General features: G+C 36.1%; 1 protein-coding gene across 1 annotated transcript in view; it reads left to right on the top strand.

The window, feature by feature from the left end:
* The first annotated feature begins 11,195 nt into the window (after positions 1–11,195).
* LOC114617438 overlaps positions 11,196–15,320 on the top strand; it is a 38,260-nt gene continuing 34,135 nt past the window's right edge. Inside the window, exon 1 of the mRNA XM_028763040.1 lies at positions 11,196–11,371. Coding sequence (XP_028618873.1) covers positions 11,196–11,371 — 176 coding nt within the window. The remainder of the gene's footprint in view (positions 11,372–15,320) is intronic.

Genomic DNA, 15,320 nt, shown 5'->3' with positions numbered 1-15,320 from the left:
TTTGCTGTCCTTCACTACTTATGCCTCTACAATTTTTCCATCCATCTCCTTTTTCACAATAATCCCTGAGCCTGTCACTAAGACATTCTGGTGTACTCCCCAAGTTGCAAATCAGTTTCACACCATTTCATATCAATTATTTTGAAGGGCTGATGTTTGCAGGGGATTGTATAATCACCATCTAATACACATTTTTTTATTCCTTATGTCTTTATTCAAACATTTTACTTTTTAAGAAGACTTTATTTTTATGTGTGTGTGTGTGTGTGTGTTGCCTGTTAGAAGTGTGTCACATGTACACAGTGTCCACAGAGGCCAGAGAGGGCATCATATTTCATCTAGAACTGGAGTTATAGTGGTTATATGCCACAGTGCAGGTGGTGGGAACAAAGCCTGGGTCCTCTGAAAGAGCATTCACTGCTTTTAACTGCTGAACTATATCTCCAGTCACTCAAATACATTGTCTTATAATGACAAGTGTACAACTATGGTCATGTATTAAAAGAAAAGGTTCATATGAACTTCATGTATAGCTAGTAGCAAGATGTTGTCTACATAGAAAATATGTGCACTAATTAAGCTTCAAAGCCTTCTCTTGCTATGTATGCTTCTCTTCCTTCAACGCAACATGTCAATAAAGTTCTCTTAAGTGCTTAATACTGACTTTCAACAAATTTCAAAGAAGAATTTATAAAAATCTGTAACGTTCAAAAAATGCCCTCTATTTTCTTCTAGAGACTGTCATGTAGAATGTGTTTTTCTAAATTTCATTCCTTGTTGCCAATTTTCATTTAATTTCTTTAACATTATCCAATTATTTACCATTACCATGACAAAATGACTTACTAACAAGTAGCCATAGGTGACTGTGAACACAAAAAGCTTGGTGGTTTCTGTGGTGTTGAGTTACTATCATTGAGCACACAGCAGAGATGTGGAATCATTGTTGTGACATAGATATGTTCCATTTCGTCTTCATCAGTTTCTTCCTTTATGAATAAGGAAATAGATTTGCTTCAAAGTTTTATCAGGGAGATTTCATGACATTCCACTATGTTGTCATTTAAATATTGCTTTTATTCTAAGACTGAGATGGGAATGCCAGTTTTCCATCATCCTAGGAGTAAGATATACCCATGTTTTTGCTTGCTTTTGTGACAGTAATGCTAGACTCTGATAAGTCTTCCTAATGTGTAATGGAAAGCTTCCTCACTGTTTGTATTTATTTGTGAGTGTCTTCATTGAAGACTGGAGCTTTATCTATGTGGGGTAGTAATCTCAATTCAAAAAATTACAAATTTTCTTTGGATTAATTTTCATAGGTGAATTTGTGCATTGGCTTTTTATTTTTAAATATTAACATAAATTATCTGATGTTTTTAAGATAATTTCTTAATTTCTTTCCTTAATATATCCTTGACACCTACTATTCTATTAAAAAAAAAATCTTCCTGCTGGTCTTCAAAGTTTGATTTTCCTAATCTAAGTTTTATTTTGGTGTATGAAGACCAAACATAAACTTGATTTAGGTAACCGATATTAGGTTCTCTACTCAAATGATGTAGAGTCCAGTAAATGCTTCCTTTAACGTCTAGCCTCATTACTTTTATAATGGGAAATTCTGACCTCATACAAGGAATAGATTTTGTGCAACTCACTTTCAAAATTATTTTTCCAGGCTATTTCTGAATGTCTTCCACAGAGAAGCAGTGTTGATCATCTAGCTGCAAGTGAAAATATGACTAATGGTGAAAAAGAAGGTATGCTCTAACGTTGAATGGTACCCTTTGATAGATGTTTATTTACAGCAGAAGGCTGTTAAATATATTCTAGTAGACAAAACCTTGAAGCAAAAGTTGGGTACTAAGAATCAAACCTAATTCAGTTACCTAATCAATTGAGTGTGCCATTGAAGGGTTGAATTATTGAATAAACCATTCAGTGGTGTAATATTGGCAGAGTACTAAGCACAGTGAGGTCTAGAGAAGACATGGAAATGAATGGTCAGAATGTTGTTGAGAGTACAGTGAATATTGGACACCAGGGAATTGGTATGTTTTGGCTTGAGCATGCATATCCTTCATAAACAAGCTTAAGAGTATGATCGTTCATCATTGGGTAGAGACACAGCCAGGATTACAACGTGAATAGTCACGCTTCCTTGCCGAGATGGAATATACCCCTCAAACCACAAGCAAGAATAAATACTTCTTCCTTTCATTGCTTGTTATCAGATTTTGACTTTAGATCATGTTTCTAGGGGCCAAGACAGTTTCAAAGAGTTAAATGTTTAAAGTCTTTTTCTGTTTGAATCAAAATACTAATATTCTGCTTATGAAACAGGTCCACACATCTACCTGTGTGGATTTAGACATTCTTCCTAAATAGAGAGGAGTAAAATAACATCAAGTGAAAGGAATACAGTCTGTAGATCTACTGATCATTTATTTGTTTGCTTGTTTGTTTGTTTGTTTATTTAAAATGAACCATAGATAGCAGTATATAGCTATTCATTTCAAACTCATGTGGAAGAAACTTGTATTCAAACTAATCAGCCAGTCATTGCAAATTCCTAGACATTGAGAAGCAGAAGGCTGTGCTAGAACTGTGGTAACTCACCTCACTCATCCCCATAATTCTCAGCATCAATTTCATGCCGTTGGGATGTTGGGTTTTCTGAAACTGATTGCATTTTTACAAAAATAGTGTTTGTTTTAATATATCTGAATTTGGACAATTACTCCAGAAAAATGTTCTATGAAACCCATTAGAGTATTTATTTCGTAATGACATGATAAAAGTCAATGAAACAGTTGCCCAAGGGAATTTGGAGAAACTGGTTATTCCAGAGACTGTGCTCTTTCTGTATATGTGGCATTCTAGGTCAGTGGCCATCTTCAGTGACAGAGTATTGTACATTCCCTGGGATGTCATTCCATCACCCCTTTAAGCTCATTAAACTACAGGGCAAGGACGATAACATGAAAGAATTCATGGTATAATAGGACAGCCTCCCTGGAGGGTTTGGGTAAGTACACATCTTCAGATGTACATCTCTATCAGCTTGCAGAGTGCAGAGAGCTCACAGCCTCCTGAGTTTGACCCCTGTTCAGCAGCACACTTCTCCACAGCATCCAGTATGTTCAACTGGTCTAAATGCCTTTGTTCACCATATTTTCTTTAAAAGTCCCATTGTCTGATTTTGAAAAACACATCTAAAAGTTTAGTCAAGACTTTGCCCTGAATTTTCTTGCCAGTATTTCTCTGTCATTTTGCTTTTTATTACCTGAGAACACTGAAGGTACCAAGCACACACACACCTGGTGATCCAAATCTAAACAGTTTATATTTTCCTGAGTTAACAACCAGGGCTCAGTTCCCTAGCAAATACTTGTGAACGTTGTTTTTTTATATATAACTGACCACATATCTTTCTTCCTTTCTACCTCTCTCTGTCTCTCTCTGTCTCTCTCTCTCTGTCTCTCTCTCTCTCTGTCTCTCTCTCTCTCTCTCTCTCTCTCTCTCTTTCTCTCTCTCTCTCTAAAGACCTACTCAGTTCAAGGTAAAATTATTTTAGACTTTTTTATGATTAACTTCATGACTTATGAAATAAAGATTGATCATTACATTTCTTGATAATGCAAACATATCGACTATTATTGAAATGGAGTATTCACATCTAAACCAAGCATTAGCAAAGACAGCTGAAAGAACATGTCAGCCGAGTAACAATTACCAAGGAAACAAGTAGTTTAGGATGCATAAAATATTTACCATATGCTCATTCCTCATTCTTTGTTCCCTCAAATCTGAGGCAAGACTTTGACATTAGCAACTCACAGATCGTTCTTGGCAAAACTATTCAAAAGATAGTTTACACACTACTGAGGAAAAGTATGTAAAGCTTAGCCTTTCTCTTAACGAGTTCTACAAATGTATCTCTGCACCCTACAGCTCACACTTAGGAAACTCTGTACCTCTTAGGGATTCATTCTTCCTGACTAGTTATTAAAGGGTATGACTTTCCCAAAGTTTGTAAATAGTTGTTGGAGAGGCAGATACCATTGAGCATGGCCATGTTTCTAGAGATTTGAGCTTCTGTTCTCTCTGTTCTTCTCCACAAGTGATTCCTTTTTAGTTTCAGCATTATAAACAAGAATGTGCAATGTCTATATTTAATAAATGGTTGTTAAATGCTGGGAGCCAAATCCCCAAAGAATCAGGTACTGAGATGGGACCCAGCATCTGATGAAAGCCAAAGGCTGATGACCTCTGGCCTTTTAATTCTCTCTTACTGTTCTGAGCGGCCAGAAACCATTGCAATTTAACTCTCACTGTTCTCGAGGCCAGAAGCTGATGACTTTTGGCAATTTTACAGAGAAATGAAAAGAAAGAAATTCCAGTGTACACACACGCACTCACATACACACACTGGTCAGTCTCAATCACCTGTCTTATCAATTCCACAAGTGTTCATGCATACTTACATACATACACATATACCTACACATGTGTATATGTACATACATATAGACAGACATATACATATATACATTTGGTGGATGAGGCGGAGCCCCTAAAGCCATACTTTATTCCTTCTCTCAGCCTCTTTTGTGCTTTTTTTGACAAAAGGTCTTTATAAAATTACATCCTAGATAAAATGTTACACAAAGGGAGAGTTGCAGAAAGATGTTAATAGTAAGTTCAAAGAGGTGTTTTATTCTATAAGCTCATTATAAGTTCAAAGCAACAGTTTCACACGGCCTTGTTTTATCATAGTGCACTCATATGGCTTCATTCTTGGACCTAAATGAACGGTTATTCTTTCCTTGATCACAAATTTGTTTTAAGCCTGCTTTTTTTTTCCTAATGGAATTAGCCTGTGACATGTGAAGGTTTACAGGGATCTATTTGCAGCTTTGTTCCATAGAGGGCTTGTGAAATTACTTGTGTAAATTTAGGAATTCTATAAAATCATTATCTGGAATTACAAAATTATCAATTTGTCTATGCTGCAATACTATATGTAAGTACATCTTCATATTGATTCTGCAGGAAATCTGCCTAAGAGGGTGGGCTGATGCCCAGGAATCATTGGACTATATAATAGTGACTGAAAAGGCATATCAGCAGCAAGAAACAATCCTGGGATGAAGTCTCTGGTGACCTTACATCTTAGAGTTCATCCATTGCACGCCATGCCCAACAGTGGACCATCACCAGAAAATTCACTTGCTAGCCATATAACTTTTCATGATGTTATTCCATATTATCTCCACATAACCTATATTATTTTAACCATTTCAATTCTAGTATAGTGACATTCCAATCTAATATTTTTGAAAACTAAAAAAATTAAATCAACTAAAGATTAAGTATAAATTGAATCTATAACTTATACAAATAAATGTATGGTTCTTGTACTTACCTTTAATTATTTTTATTTTAACAAAATATATTCATCTTATCTGCCATTTAGCTGTGATTTATTTCATTTAAATATGTACATTTGTCAACAGGTCCATGCAATGAAGAGACATCAACAGAAGATGAACAAAATTGTAATAGCCATGAAAATGTTCAGTCATTGGTATGTAATAATTTAAATTGAAGGTTTTAATGTAATTTTAACAAGATAACATATGCAAATAAAATTACATATCATATTATATTGTAGGATAGTTGATCATATTTCAATATTTAGAATCAAAATATTTTAGCCCATTACTTTTCTTAAAATATTTTTAGAGTCTTCATGAGTTTAGGGCAAAACATCATCTTTCCATTTCTTGTCAAATTTCTTTCTGAAGATTACTTGAGCCCCTAGTGTATAAATTCAATAACATGAGCAATAGTTAAGATATCAATGTGTATTTTAAAAAATATTAATGTTTTCTATTGGGGAGGATGGGGTGTGGAGAGAGGGATTATATAGGTGTTTCACTTAGGGTCCACCACTCTACCAATATCAAAACTCTTGTTTCTGAATTAGCTATTGTCCACTGAAGTAAGAAGTCTGTTTGGTGAAGACTCAGTGTAACATTTCTGTATAGGTATCAGCATAAATATTTAGAAGGCAATTTGAAAATATAACCACTTAGCAAAATAGTAGGTTTCCCCTAAGACATATTATGTTTCCAGCAATGGACTCGACCAGGCTTACAGACCAGACATGAATGTCTTCCTATGGAATGAGCCAAAATTCAATCAGAAAGTGGTTGATTAACTCCATGACAGACATGACATTATTGACAATTAACAATTGTTTAGAAAGGGGTGTCATTTGCTTCATTGGATGTAGTTTAGGATTTATTTATTTGTTTGTTTGTTTATTTATACTGGGTAAATAACTACCCACATACACTCAGGTGAGTAACTCTAATTAAGGTCAGCAGGTCACACAGAAGAAGAAAGGAAATCATCATGAAAATATGTTGGAATATGGGTTTCAGTAGAAAAGGAAGGGAATAAGGAGGAATGAAAGAGGAATATGAGAGGCGGAAATTATATTTGTTCATTAATATACAAAACTGTCAAATGATTTAAAACATTTAAATATTTGAATATGTGTCTATTATAGATACACACACACATACACACATACACACATACACACATTCATACACACACACATGTAACTGTGAACCTTTCTGTGACTTATCCAGTCCCCAAATAATGACACAGAGGTATATATTTATTTAATAGCTTTTTGCCTTAGCTTAGGCTTGGCTCCAACTCTCTTGTAAGTAAATTATCCTATTTATACTAATCTAAGTTCTGCCATGTGGCTAGTTACCTCTCCTCAGTTTTATATGTCCGATTTCCTCCATGTCTTGGCAGCAAAGTTTCCGTGTCTCTTCAGTGTTCCTCTCTCTACCTGGAAGACCCACATTTCTATTCTGCCTTTTGCTATAGACCATAGACTGTTTATTTTAACCAATCAGAATGTATCTTAGAAAGGCAAGGATGAACAGAGATATATCTAACATAACATAATGTACAAAAACATCACTCCAACATATATATGTTAAAGCATGTTAATTTATATATTATATTTTAAATTATATATAACATATATGTTAAAAATCTTTTAAATTTACATTTTAAGTATATTTTCCAGAGAAAAACTAGGTATAATTTTATATCCAAAACTCCTTATTGTTGACATATGCCATCTATAAGTATGTTTTCACCAGCCTTTCATGCTTGGTTTATGTAGTAATCTATAGCTACATGAAAATAAACTGTCTGGATATAAATGAGCTTGTGAGGCACACTATTCAATAGTTTGAGTTTTAATATAACATCCATGATATTCTAGTGTTGTTGCTTTGAAATAAGAAACTAAGCTGTCTTTTCCAGTAATGCATGAGAGATCTTCATTAAAATCTTTCTCGTTAAAATGATTTCAACAGGTCATCTCTGAGCCTCTTGCACAGGAAGATGTTGACCATTTCCTCAAGATTGTAGCTCAGAGAGGAGAAAATGTGGCAAATGGACAAATGAAAGGTCAGAACTCTATTTAGTTCAAAGCAATTTGGTGGAGTAATTGCTCAGGTCGGGAGCCCTGGTGTATGCCACGAGCCAATGAGAATTATTTATTACATATACAGAGAGTTCAAACAGAACTCAAACAGTAATAAGTCGGCTATCAAGCTCAGCATAGGCTGCAAATGGGAATGCCACTTTAAATCTGTTTCAAAATACTTGTGCATCTGAGCAGTGTTGAGCCATAATGAAGAGCAGTGCAAACAGGAAAATTAATAAATGCACGAAGTATGAGGAGTACTAAGAAAATGAAGCAGTAATTCCTGATCGTGTGTATGGAAAGAACGCTAAAGTCTCTCCCCTCCCCCAGTCTAGGAATGAGAGAAGTAGGCATGCAGCACTAGTTTAAATTCCAAGTGTCGGAGTGACAGTAAAATAAAAGTTGATAAAATGGTAAAGAATGCAAAAGAGACGCTTGCTCTAATGGACTAAAATTGCCACCGTCAGTGATGACTTCCCACCATGGATGAGTCTTAAGAGAAGGAAAGAAGAAGCTTTACAGAAACGTGGACAGTGTCTTCAGATGGAGGGGGCATCATCGTCAGAGAGAAAGAGGGGAAGGGAGAGGAGTTCTGATGAGTCAAATGCAGGCTGCTTAAGCATCAGGGCCGAGATAGAAAATGGTGTTCAGGGTGAGTTTGAATGTTTCTGTGGGGTTTAAAAGTGTTGTCTCCAAGGGTTGGTTCATTGATATTCTATTTCTGAACAAGTCTGTCCAAGTAAAATACTGATCAGTTTGGTAATTTCCAATATTTGTTGAGAATTATATACCCAAGAAAAGGGAATAAATAGTCAAGTAATGATAAGGGTTAATCAATTTCTTTTGAAAATAAAATTTTTATTTTTAATTTTTATACATACTTATTTGTACATTTATTTATTGTATTTTTAGTTTTTGTACATATTTATTTGTCCATTTATTTAGATTTTGGAGGGTTTACAGGGACACATGAGTACATCTTGAGGGAGTCAATTCCCTCCTTCCAATGCGCTGGTCCTCGGTCACCAGTACTGGCAGCAAGTAGCTTCACCTACTGCGTCATCTGTCTCCTCTGTGGTGTTATGAAGATTGTTGTTTATTGAACCCCTCTTTATACTTTGTTTTAAATTTTTGGGTTTTCAGAAAAACCAAACATCTACGTGACATCCAGAGACCAGAACAGGGAAAATGGCAGTGAGAACAGCCAGTCACTGGTGTGTAATCCTTTAAAGTTCTCATTGTATGTATTTATTTAATAATGCAGCATAGACCAAGTAGAGTAACATTTTATAGTTCACTGCAGAATCTATAATGTTTAGTAGTCAATTGGGAAAACGCTGAAATGTATATAGAAATTAGAATAGTCATACAAAATTTTATGAAGTTTTTCCTTTGAAATGAGTGGAAATTGTTGAATCTTTGTATTCCACGTATATGCCTCTTTATATAATAAAGCAATAGCAAGTTGTGTTTGTGGTCTGGATAATAATTTCTACCAGGTAACATGTTTTTGATTCCTATGGACATTAAGTATCTACAACATCAAAAATGTAGTTTTTCCTTCTTGTGACTGACTTGAATATTTCCACTATAGGAAAGCACTGAGTCATAGGATCAACTCCACTACCTAGTATAAAATAATGACACCTTCCAGAAAAGGATGGTTGATGTTTGGTTACAAAGAATGCCATCCTAATGTACTTTGTCGCAATGTAGAAATTTAGGAATTTTTATTCAATGGTTGTATTCTGCTAACTGGAGTAGATATAAGAATATGTTGATTGAACTCATACAGTTACCTCCTAGTAGTACAAAGGAGTATCACAGTGTGTGATTTGAATTACAGTGCAGGAACTTGATTTTCTTTGAGGCTGAGTTGACTTCAGTTCTGTTAAACTTTCTTTTGTTCACCTGATGTAACTGTCCTCTTGGAGGTTTACTGCCTTGTCCTGCTAACTTAGTCCTAGTCATGGAAGCTTCTAGTCTCCATGCAATCTTATCTAGACCTAGAATTTTTTCAGCCTCTAAGACTTGCTGCTGAATAAACCCACCCTTTCTAGTTCTTTCTGATCTCTGACTGGCTGGTTCAACTCAGCTGTTCTAGCTCCTCTGGTTGATTCAATCTGGCTTCTCTCTAGGCATCTGATTTTTTGCTCTTCCTGGCCTGAAACTAACTCTGGCAATCTATTCTAATCTTCTGGCTCCTCCTTGTTCTGTCTCTTTCTATCTTCACCTCTGTCTCGCTTTTTCACTCTTCAACCTGTCTGTAAAATTCTCCCCATAAAACTGCTTCTTTCCTTCTCTGCGCTGCTCTCTCTTAAGTAGCTTCCCTTTCCTCTCTGTTCTCGTCAGAGTTGAGCATATCCTATTTTGTCAAATATTTCTTTGATTCATCACTTTGTCTGCCACTTAGTTAGACATCACTTTTAAATATGAGTGCTTCCTTCTACAAACTAACTTTACCTTCATTATTTGGGATTAAATGTGGGTGCTAAGGTCTGAGCCACACCACTATGAGAAAAAGGTTTTTTTTTTTTTTCAGTACACAGTCTCACAATGTGATCAACTGTTCTGCAGCAGGTTCCTAAATAGTTTCAACTTTGCTTACTCTCCATTTTCAGAATTTTGGATACATGACTTAAATTCATTGTAAATGCTCACTACTTAAGATAATGTAAAGATTTTTTAACAAAAGAAATCTTCATATATTATTAAGGCCATTTAATTTGATTTTGGTAAATTTTACAAAATGAATTAACTTTATTCCAAAATTGTAATGAGTTAAGATCACTGTTCATATCTTAATTCTAACTTAGGCAATGGCAAATTTCTTTTCAGTCTGAAGTACCTGTTAGTGTTTGGGGAGCAGATAAAATACAGGATGAAGCTTAGAAGATGAATTTCAATTAGTTTCTTACTTTTTTATGACCATAATCATTCAATGGCTAAATTAACTTTATTTTAAATTAATTGTAAATTTGGTTTTTTAAAAATTACCTTAACAGTGAACTTAAGAATCAAATCAAATTAATGTTCATAATTACATCTTTCAAAAAGAAAATCTCTCAGGAACCAAAACCAGGTAAGAATTGTGACAGATGTGACATCTGTACTTCCAGCTCTTTCTCAAATATAAATGAGAAACTGTTGGTCAAACAAGGACAATTAAAATGGAAAATATTATGCAACTGATCACACATCCACTAGAGGAGAATGCGCATGGAAATTAACATGTACTTTATGCATGGATCATCTTCAGGCTTTTCACCTATCTTCCAAGAAGTATACTAAATAAGATATTAACTTAGGCTAATACAATCACTTATTACTAGAACCATACAACATCATATTCTCTAAATCAACACTTTAATGTGCAGTCTTGCTAATGAAAATAAAAGGGACATGTGTGTCTTTCTACACAGATGAGTCTTACAGGCAGTGAACATTGTACATAGAAAAATGTAATTGAAAAGAAAACTATGAGGTGAAGAATACCGTAGTGACAATGCCGGACCACACACAAAAGCAGGCCTTGTTCATTGAAATTATGAAAATGGAACTGGGTTAAGTAACAAAGTAAACAATTTTATTAAAAACTGTCAGTACTCTTAGTAGCAAACTTTCATTGCAGCTTAAGCAAAAAAGGAAGACAGGACTCAGCACCAAGATGGACACAGTGAAAAAGCTGTCTTATGGCAACACTGTTGCTGCCCATGGTGGTGGTGATGGTGATAATGCATCTGCTACTTCTGAACCTGGTGTAAGAAATGGATTCATCCGACAAATGCATTGTGGGAAGGCTCGTGATCATCAATTTCCTGTTGCACAAAAAAAGCATGTTGGGTAAGTGTGGTGATATTTAGTAGTGTGTTGTTGTTATTGTCTGAAGTATCTAATTCTCATTTGGCCCAGTGTTCATGCTTTTATTAAGGATTTTCAGCCTTGCACTGACATCAAAAGACTATAATGAGATACCATTGTTTCTCATTATACTGATAACTGATGTATTTGAAGGAAAATAGCAGGGCTGTAATTTCTGGTGCAGTATTGTTAACTAGAGTTGACAAATACTTTTTGACGAATAAATTTTTAGCAGGTATCCCTGTTTCTTGACCAGTCATTCACTGTTTAACTTCCACAATGAAATCTTTGGTTGGTATTAGAACAAAGATACTAATTTAATAGTCATATGTTTGGGTGTCAGGTTGACAAGGGATGGGGTACTTATAGTTATATTGTTACCTTGACAGGATGTGTGCGTAATAACAAAGAGACAAAACCCTATGGTCCTGTTTGAGAGTGATTATGCACACTAAGTTACCCAAGGAGGTGAAAGCCACCATTACTGTGGGCAATACTGTTCGATGGGCTGAAGTTTTAGACTGAATAAAGAGGAGACCGTGAGCTGCCTTGAGCCCTTGATCAACACTAATTCTTTCCTTCCCAAAGTATTCTCTGTTGGGTACTTTTATCACAGCAATAAGGGGAGAAACTTACACAATGCACTAAATAAACCACATGGGGGTGCTTTTTCTATAAACGACCAGATAGTAAATATTTTAGTCTTTGTTGGCCATAAATTCTCTGTGCTGCAGTCCAAAAATCAGTTAGAGATAACACTTGAATAATAATGAATAATTGTATTTTAAATCACAGCATTTTTAAGGGTTAGAATATAGATCAGTGGTATACTGCTCAGGTCACATGGGATTGCCCTTGGTTCAAATACCCAGCAGCACAAGAAATAGTTGAGAGAAAAACTCCAAGCAAATAAATTGCTGAATTCAGCCCACAGGGTCTAAATCGATAACATTTTGGCTAGGTCCAAGATACGGCTAATACAGGGAATTTTCTGTTTAATGTAACTTCCTTTGTAAACATATTTTGTAATGAAGCACATTATATTTCCACAATGTCTTCATATACATGTAAAATAAGCTCTCTTTGTAAATGTAGCCCATGTTATGCACTTTTCCATTTTATTCTTACTATAGAATTCATATTTAATATAAATAATTACTTTGAATACTTATATTTGCTTAGTGGAAAGTGCCCTAAAATTAGATGCAGTTTTTAATTTAAACTTTTTGCTTTTTCGAGTTCATACACGACTATTGTATTTACATTCCTTCCATCCCTCCTTCTCTCTGCTCCAACTCCACAAACTATGCCTTCTTCATAAATATTATTGTTACATATGTATATCTGCAGAGTCCATTTTGTGTTGTTTACATGTATATGTGTTTACAGTTGACTGCTTGAGACTGGGTAACCTATCAGGAAGCTTGATCCTAGGCAAAATCAATTCTACCCCGCTCACCCACCATTGAATGCCAGTAGCTCTTCTGTTAGGTGTAATAGCTTGTGACCCCCTTCACTTGGCATGTCAACTGCTGTGGTCATATGAAGGCCTGATTTGGGCAATCTTATTGAGATGTTATGAGTGTAGCTTCCAAGACATGTTTAGAAGATACTGCAGCTGGCATCTCATCATCTTGATCTTAAATCTTCCAGGCCCTTCCTCTACAATTTTCTCTATGTCTTTGATGTCAGGGTTATACTGCAGATACATCAATTGGTAATGGGCACTTATTTTAGTCAGGCTTTTGTAGAGGAATAGAACACACACACACACACACACACACACACACACACACATTCTAACATATATATGAGTTTATTGAGTTTTAAAATAATGATAACCAAATCACAGGTTAGATACTGAGAACCTGGTGCCATGAGGCTAACATGCCTCAGTAGTTGGAGAAGTCTCAGAATACCTGCTCCTCACAGGGAAGCAATGAGCAGTAGTCTCCCAGTTTACAAGGTGAGTTGTCTCTGTAGTCCTCTTCTAGCACTGGATCCCAGAAAGTTTCTGAGGAGCCAGCCAATGGTCCATATTCTCCAGGAAAATCTTGGAAACTCACTAGTTCTACTGTCAATGAAGGAATCAGCATTAGCAGCAACAATTGGCAGATCAATTCAGTGGCAAGAGGGAAGGTCAAGCAAGCAGAGAGCTAGAATAAACTTCTTTCTGAAATAGCCCTTTTTTATCTGGCCTCCTATCAAGCTGCTACCTGAAATCAGGGTAGGCCTTTCATCATCAGTCAGGACCAATCAGGACGCCACCTCAGATGAGGATCCTTACTCAGCTGAGTCTAACTCATGGCAATTTGGCATTAAAAACAACCGTAAAAGCATTTACTCTTTACATCTTGACTAGTTGTGGATCTCTCCTGTAACCTCTGTCAACTGAAATAGAAGACTCTTCAGTAAGGGGTGGCAGCTACATTTTTCTGTGGCTATAAGTATTTAGAATAAACTTGGAAATTATATTAGTTTAGAAAAAAAAAGCAATAGTATGTTGCGGTAGTTGATTAATCCACTCTAACTGCCCTGGTGGCAACAACATGAGTTCCTTGATACCCACCCCAATGTTCTGGATTCTCAAATGAAAGACAGACAGACAGACACACACACACAAACACACACACACACACACACACACACACACACATATGCACACACGCACAAACACGAAACCTTATATTTAATATACTTTAATCAGCTCAATGGCTGAACCACTCCCAAACTTGCACATTGGTTATGCCTCCCCTCCAATACTCCTAAATTATTACTTACAAAAATCTATATTCTATCTTTGCTACCCTAGACCTAGTGGGAGGCACCTGGGTCCACTCTTTTCCACCTCTGACATGATTGGTGTGCTCTCTCTTCTGCAGCTCTCAAGCCTGGATCTTATTCCTCTTCTGGCATGGCAATTCTCTTTTCATTTTCTCCCTTGCCTGTAGATCCTAAAGTCTCACCTCTGTCTCCCTGCCCAGCCACTGGCTGCCAGCAACTTTATTTACCAATGAGAAACGACTGGGGGCAGGGACCTTCAGCATTTTACATATAGATCTTGTGCAATTTTGGGAACCCAATTAATGTAATACAAACATAATAAAACCAAATCCACAACAGTAGTAGGTTCTCCTCTAAAGTCTAAAACCACTCTGGCCAAGAGTACTTGACTAGGTTTATAGTACCAGGTTCTTAGATCCAAGTAAACAGCTGTTAGTAAACCTCAGCTTAAAAATTCCACTATGACACCATTATTGATGTCTTGCTGAAGACAACATATACTTGAGTCATAAAACATGGAGAAATTAAGCTGATACTGACCTACAACCTTTAGCCCTACTGGCCTCCTTTCATAGTGCTGGAGGGCTCTATGCTTACTACCAAACTGGAAGAGCAATCATTAATTTTATCAAGCTCCAAGTTATGTGAACTATCTATAATGGCTATCATAGTAGGATATGCCCATTGGTGCAATAATGGCATAACTGTTATGGAAGTAACCAAACATAATTCCCCTTGGATTTCAGGCCTACTATATGAGATGGATGTGCTTGGCACCATTACTGGGACCAAGAAACTACTGGTGGACAGGTTAGATACCCTAGAGAGTAACCTACCATTCCTATTCTGCCAAATGGACATGCCATTGCACTGGCACTAACTAATGACTTATTACTATAACTGTAAATTAGTCTATCCCTCAGTTATCAGAGAAGCCTCTTCTTGTAGTACACTGTAATTAACATAGGGAGTCACAACTTGTCCATGTGCAGAATGTAAGGGACTGTGGAGAGCTCAGCCTTAACTAGAGCTTCTATATTACACCCTTTCCCCTAAGACTCTGGTGCAGAGAATGCGACTACAGAATGCTCGGCCCTAAATGTATGTATGTATGTATGTATGTATGTATGTATGTATGTATGTATGT

This window comes from Grammomys surdaster, unplaced genomic scaffold, assembly GCF_004785775.1.
Source record: "Grammomys surdaster isolate TR1022 unplaced genomic scaffold, NIH_TR_1.0 136, whole genome shotgun sequence".
Taxonomy (NCBI): Eukaryota; Metazoa; Chordata; class Mammalia; order Rodentia; family Muridae; genus Grammomys; species Grammomys surdaster.
This window is presented reverse-complemented; position numbering and strand designations above follow the sequence as displayed.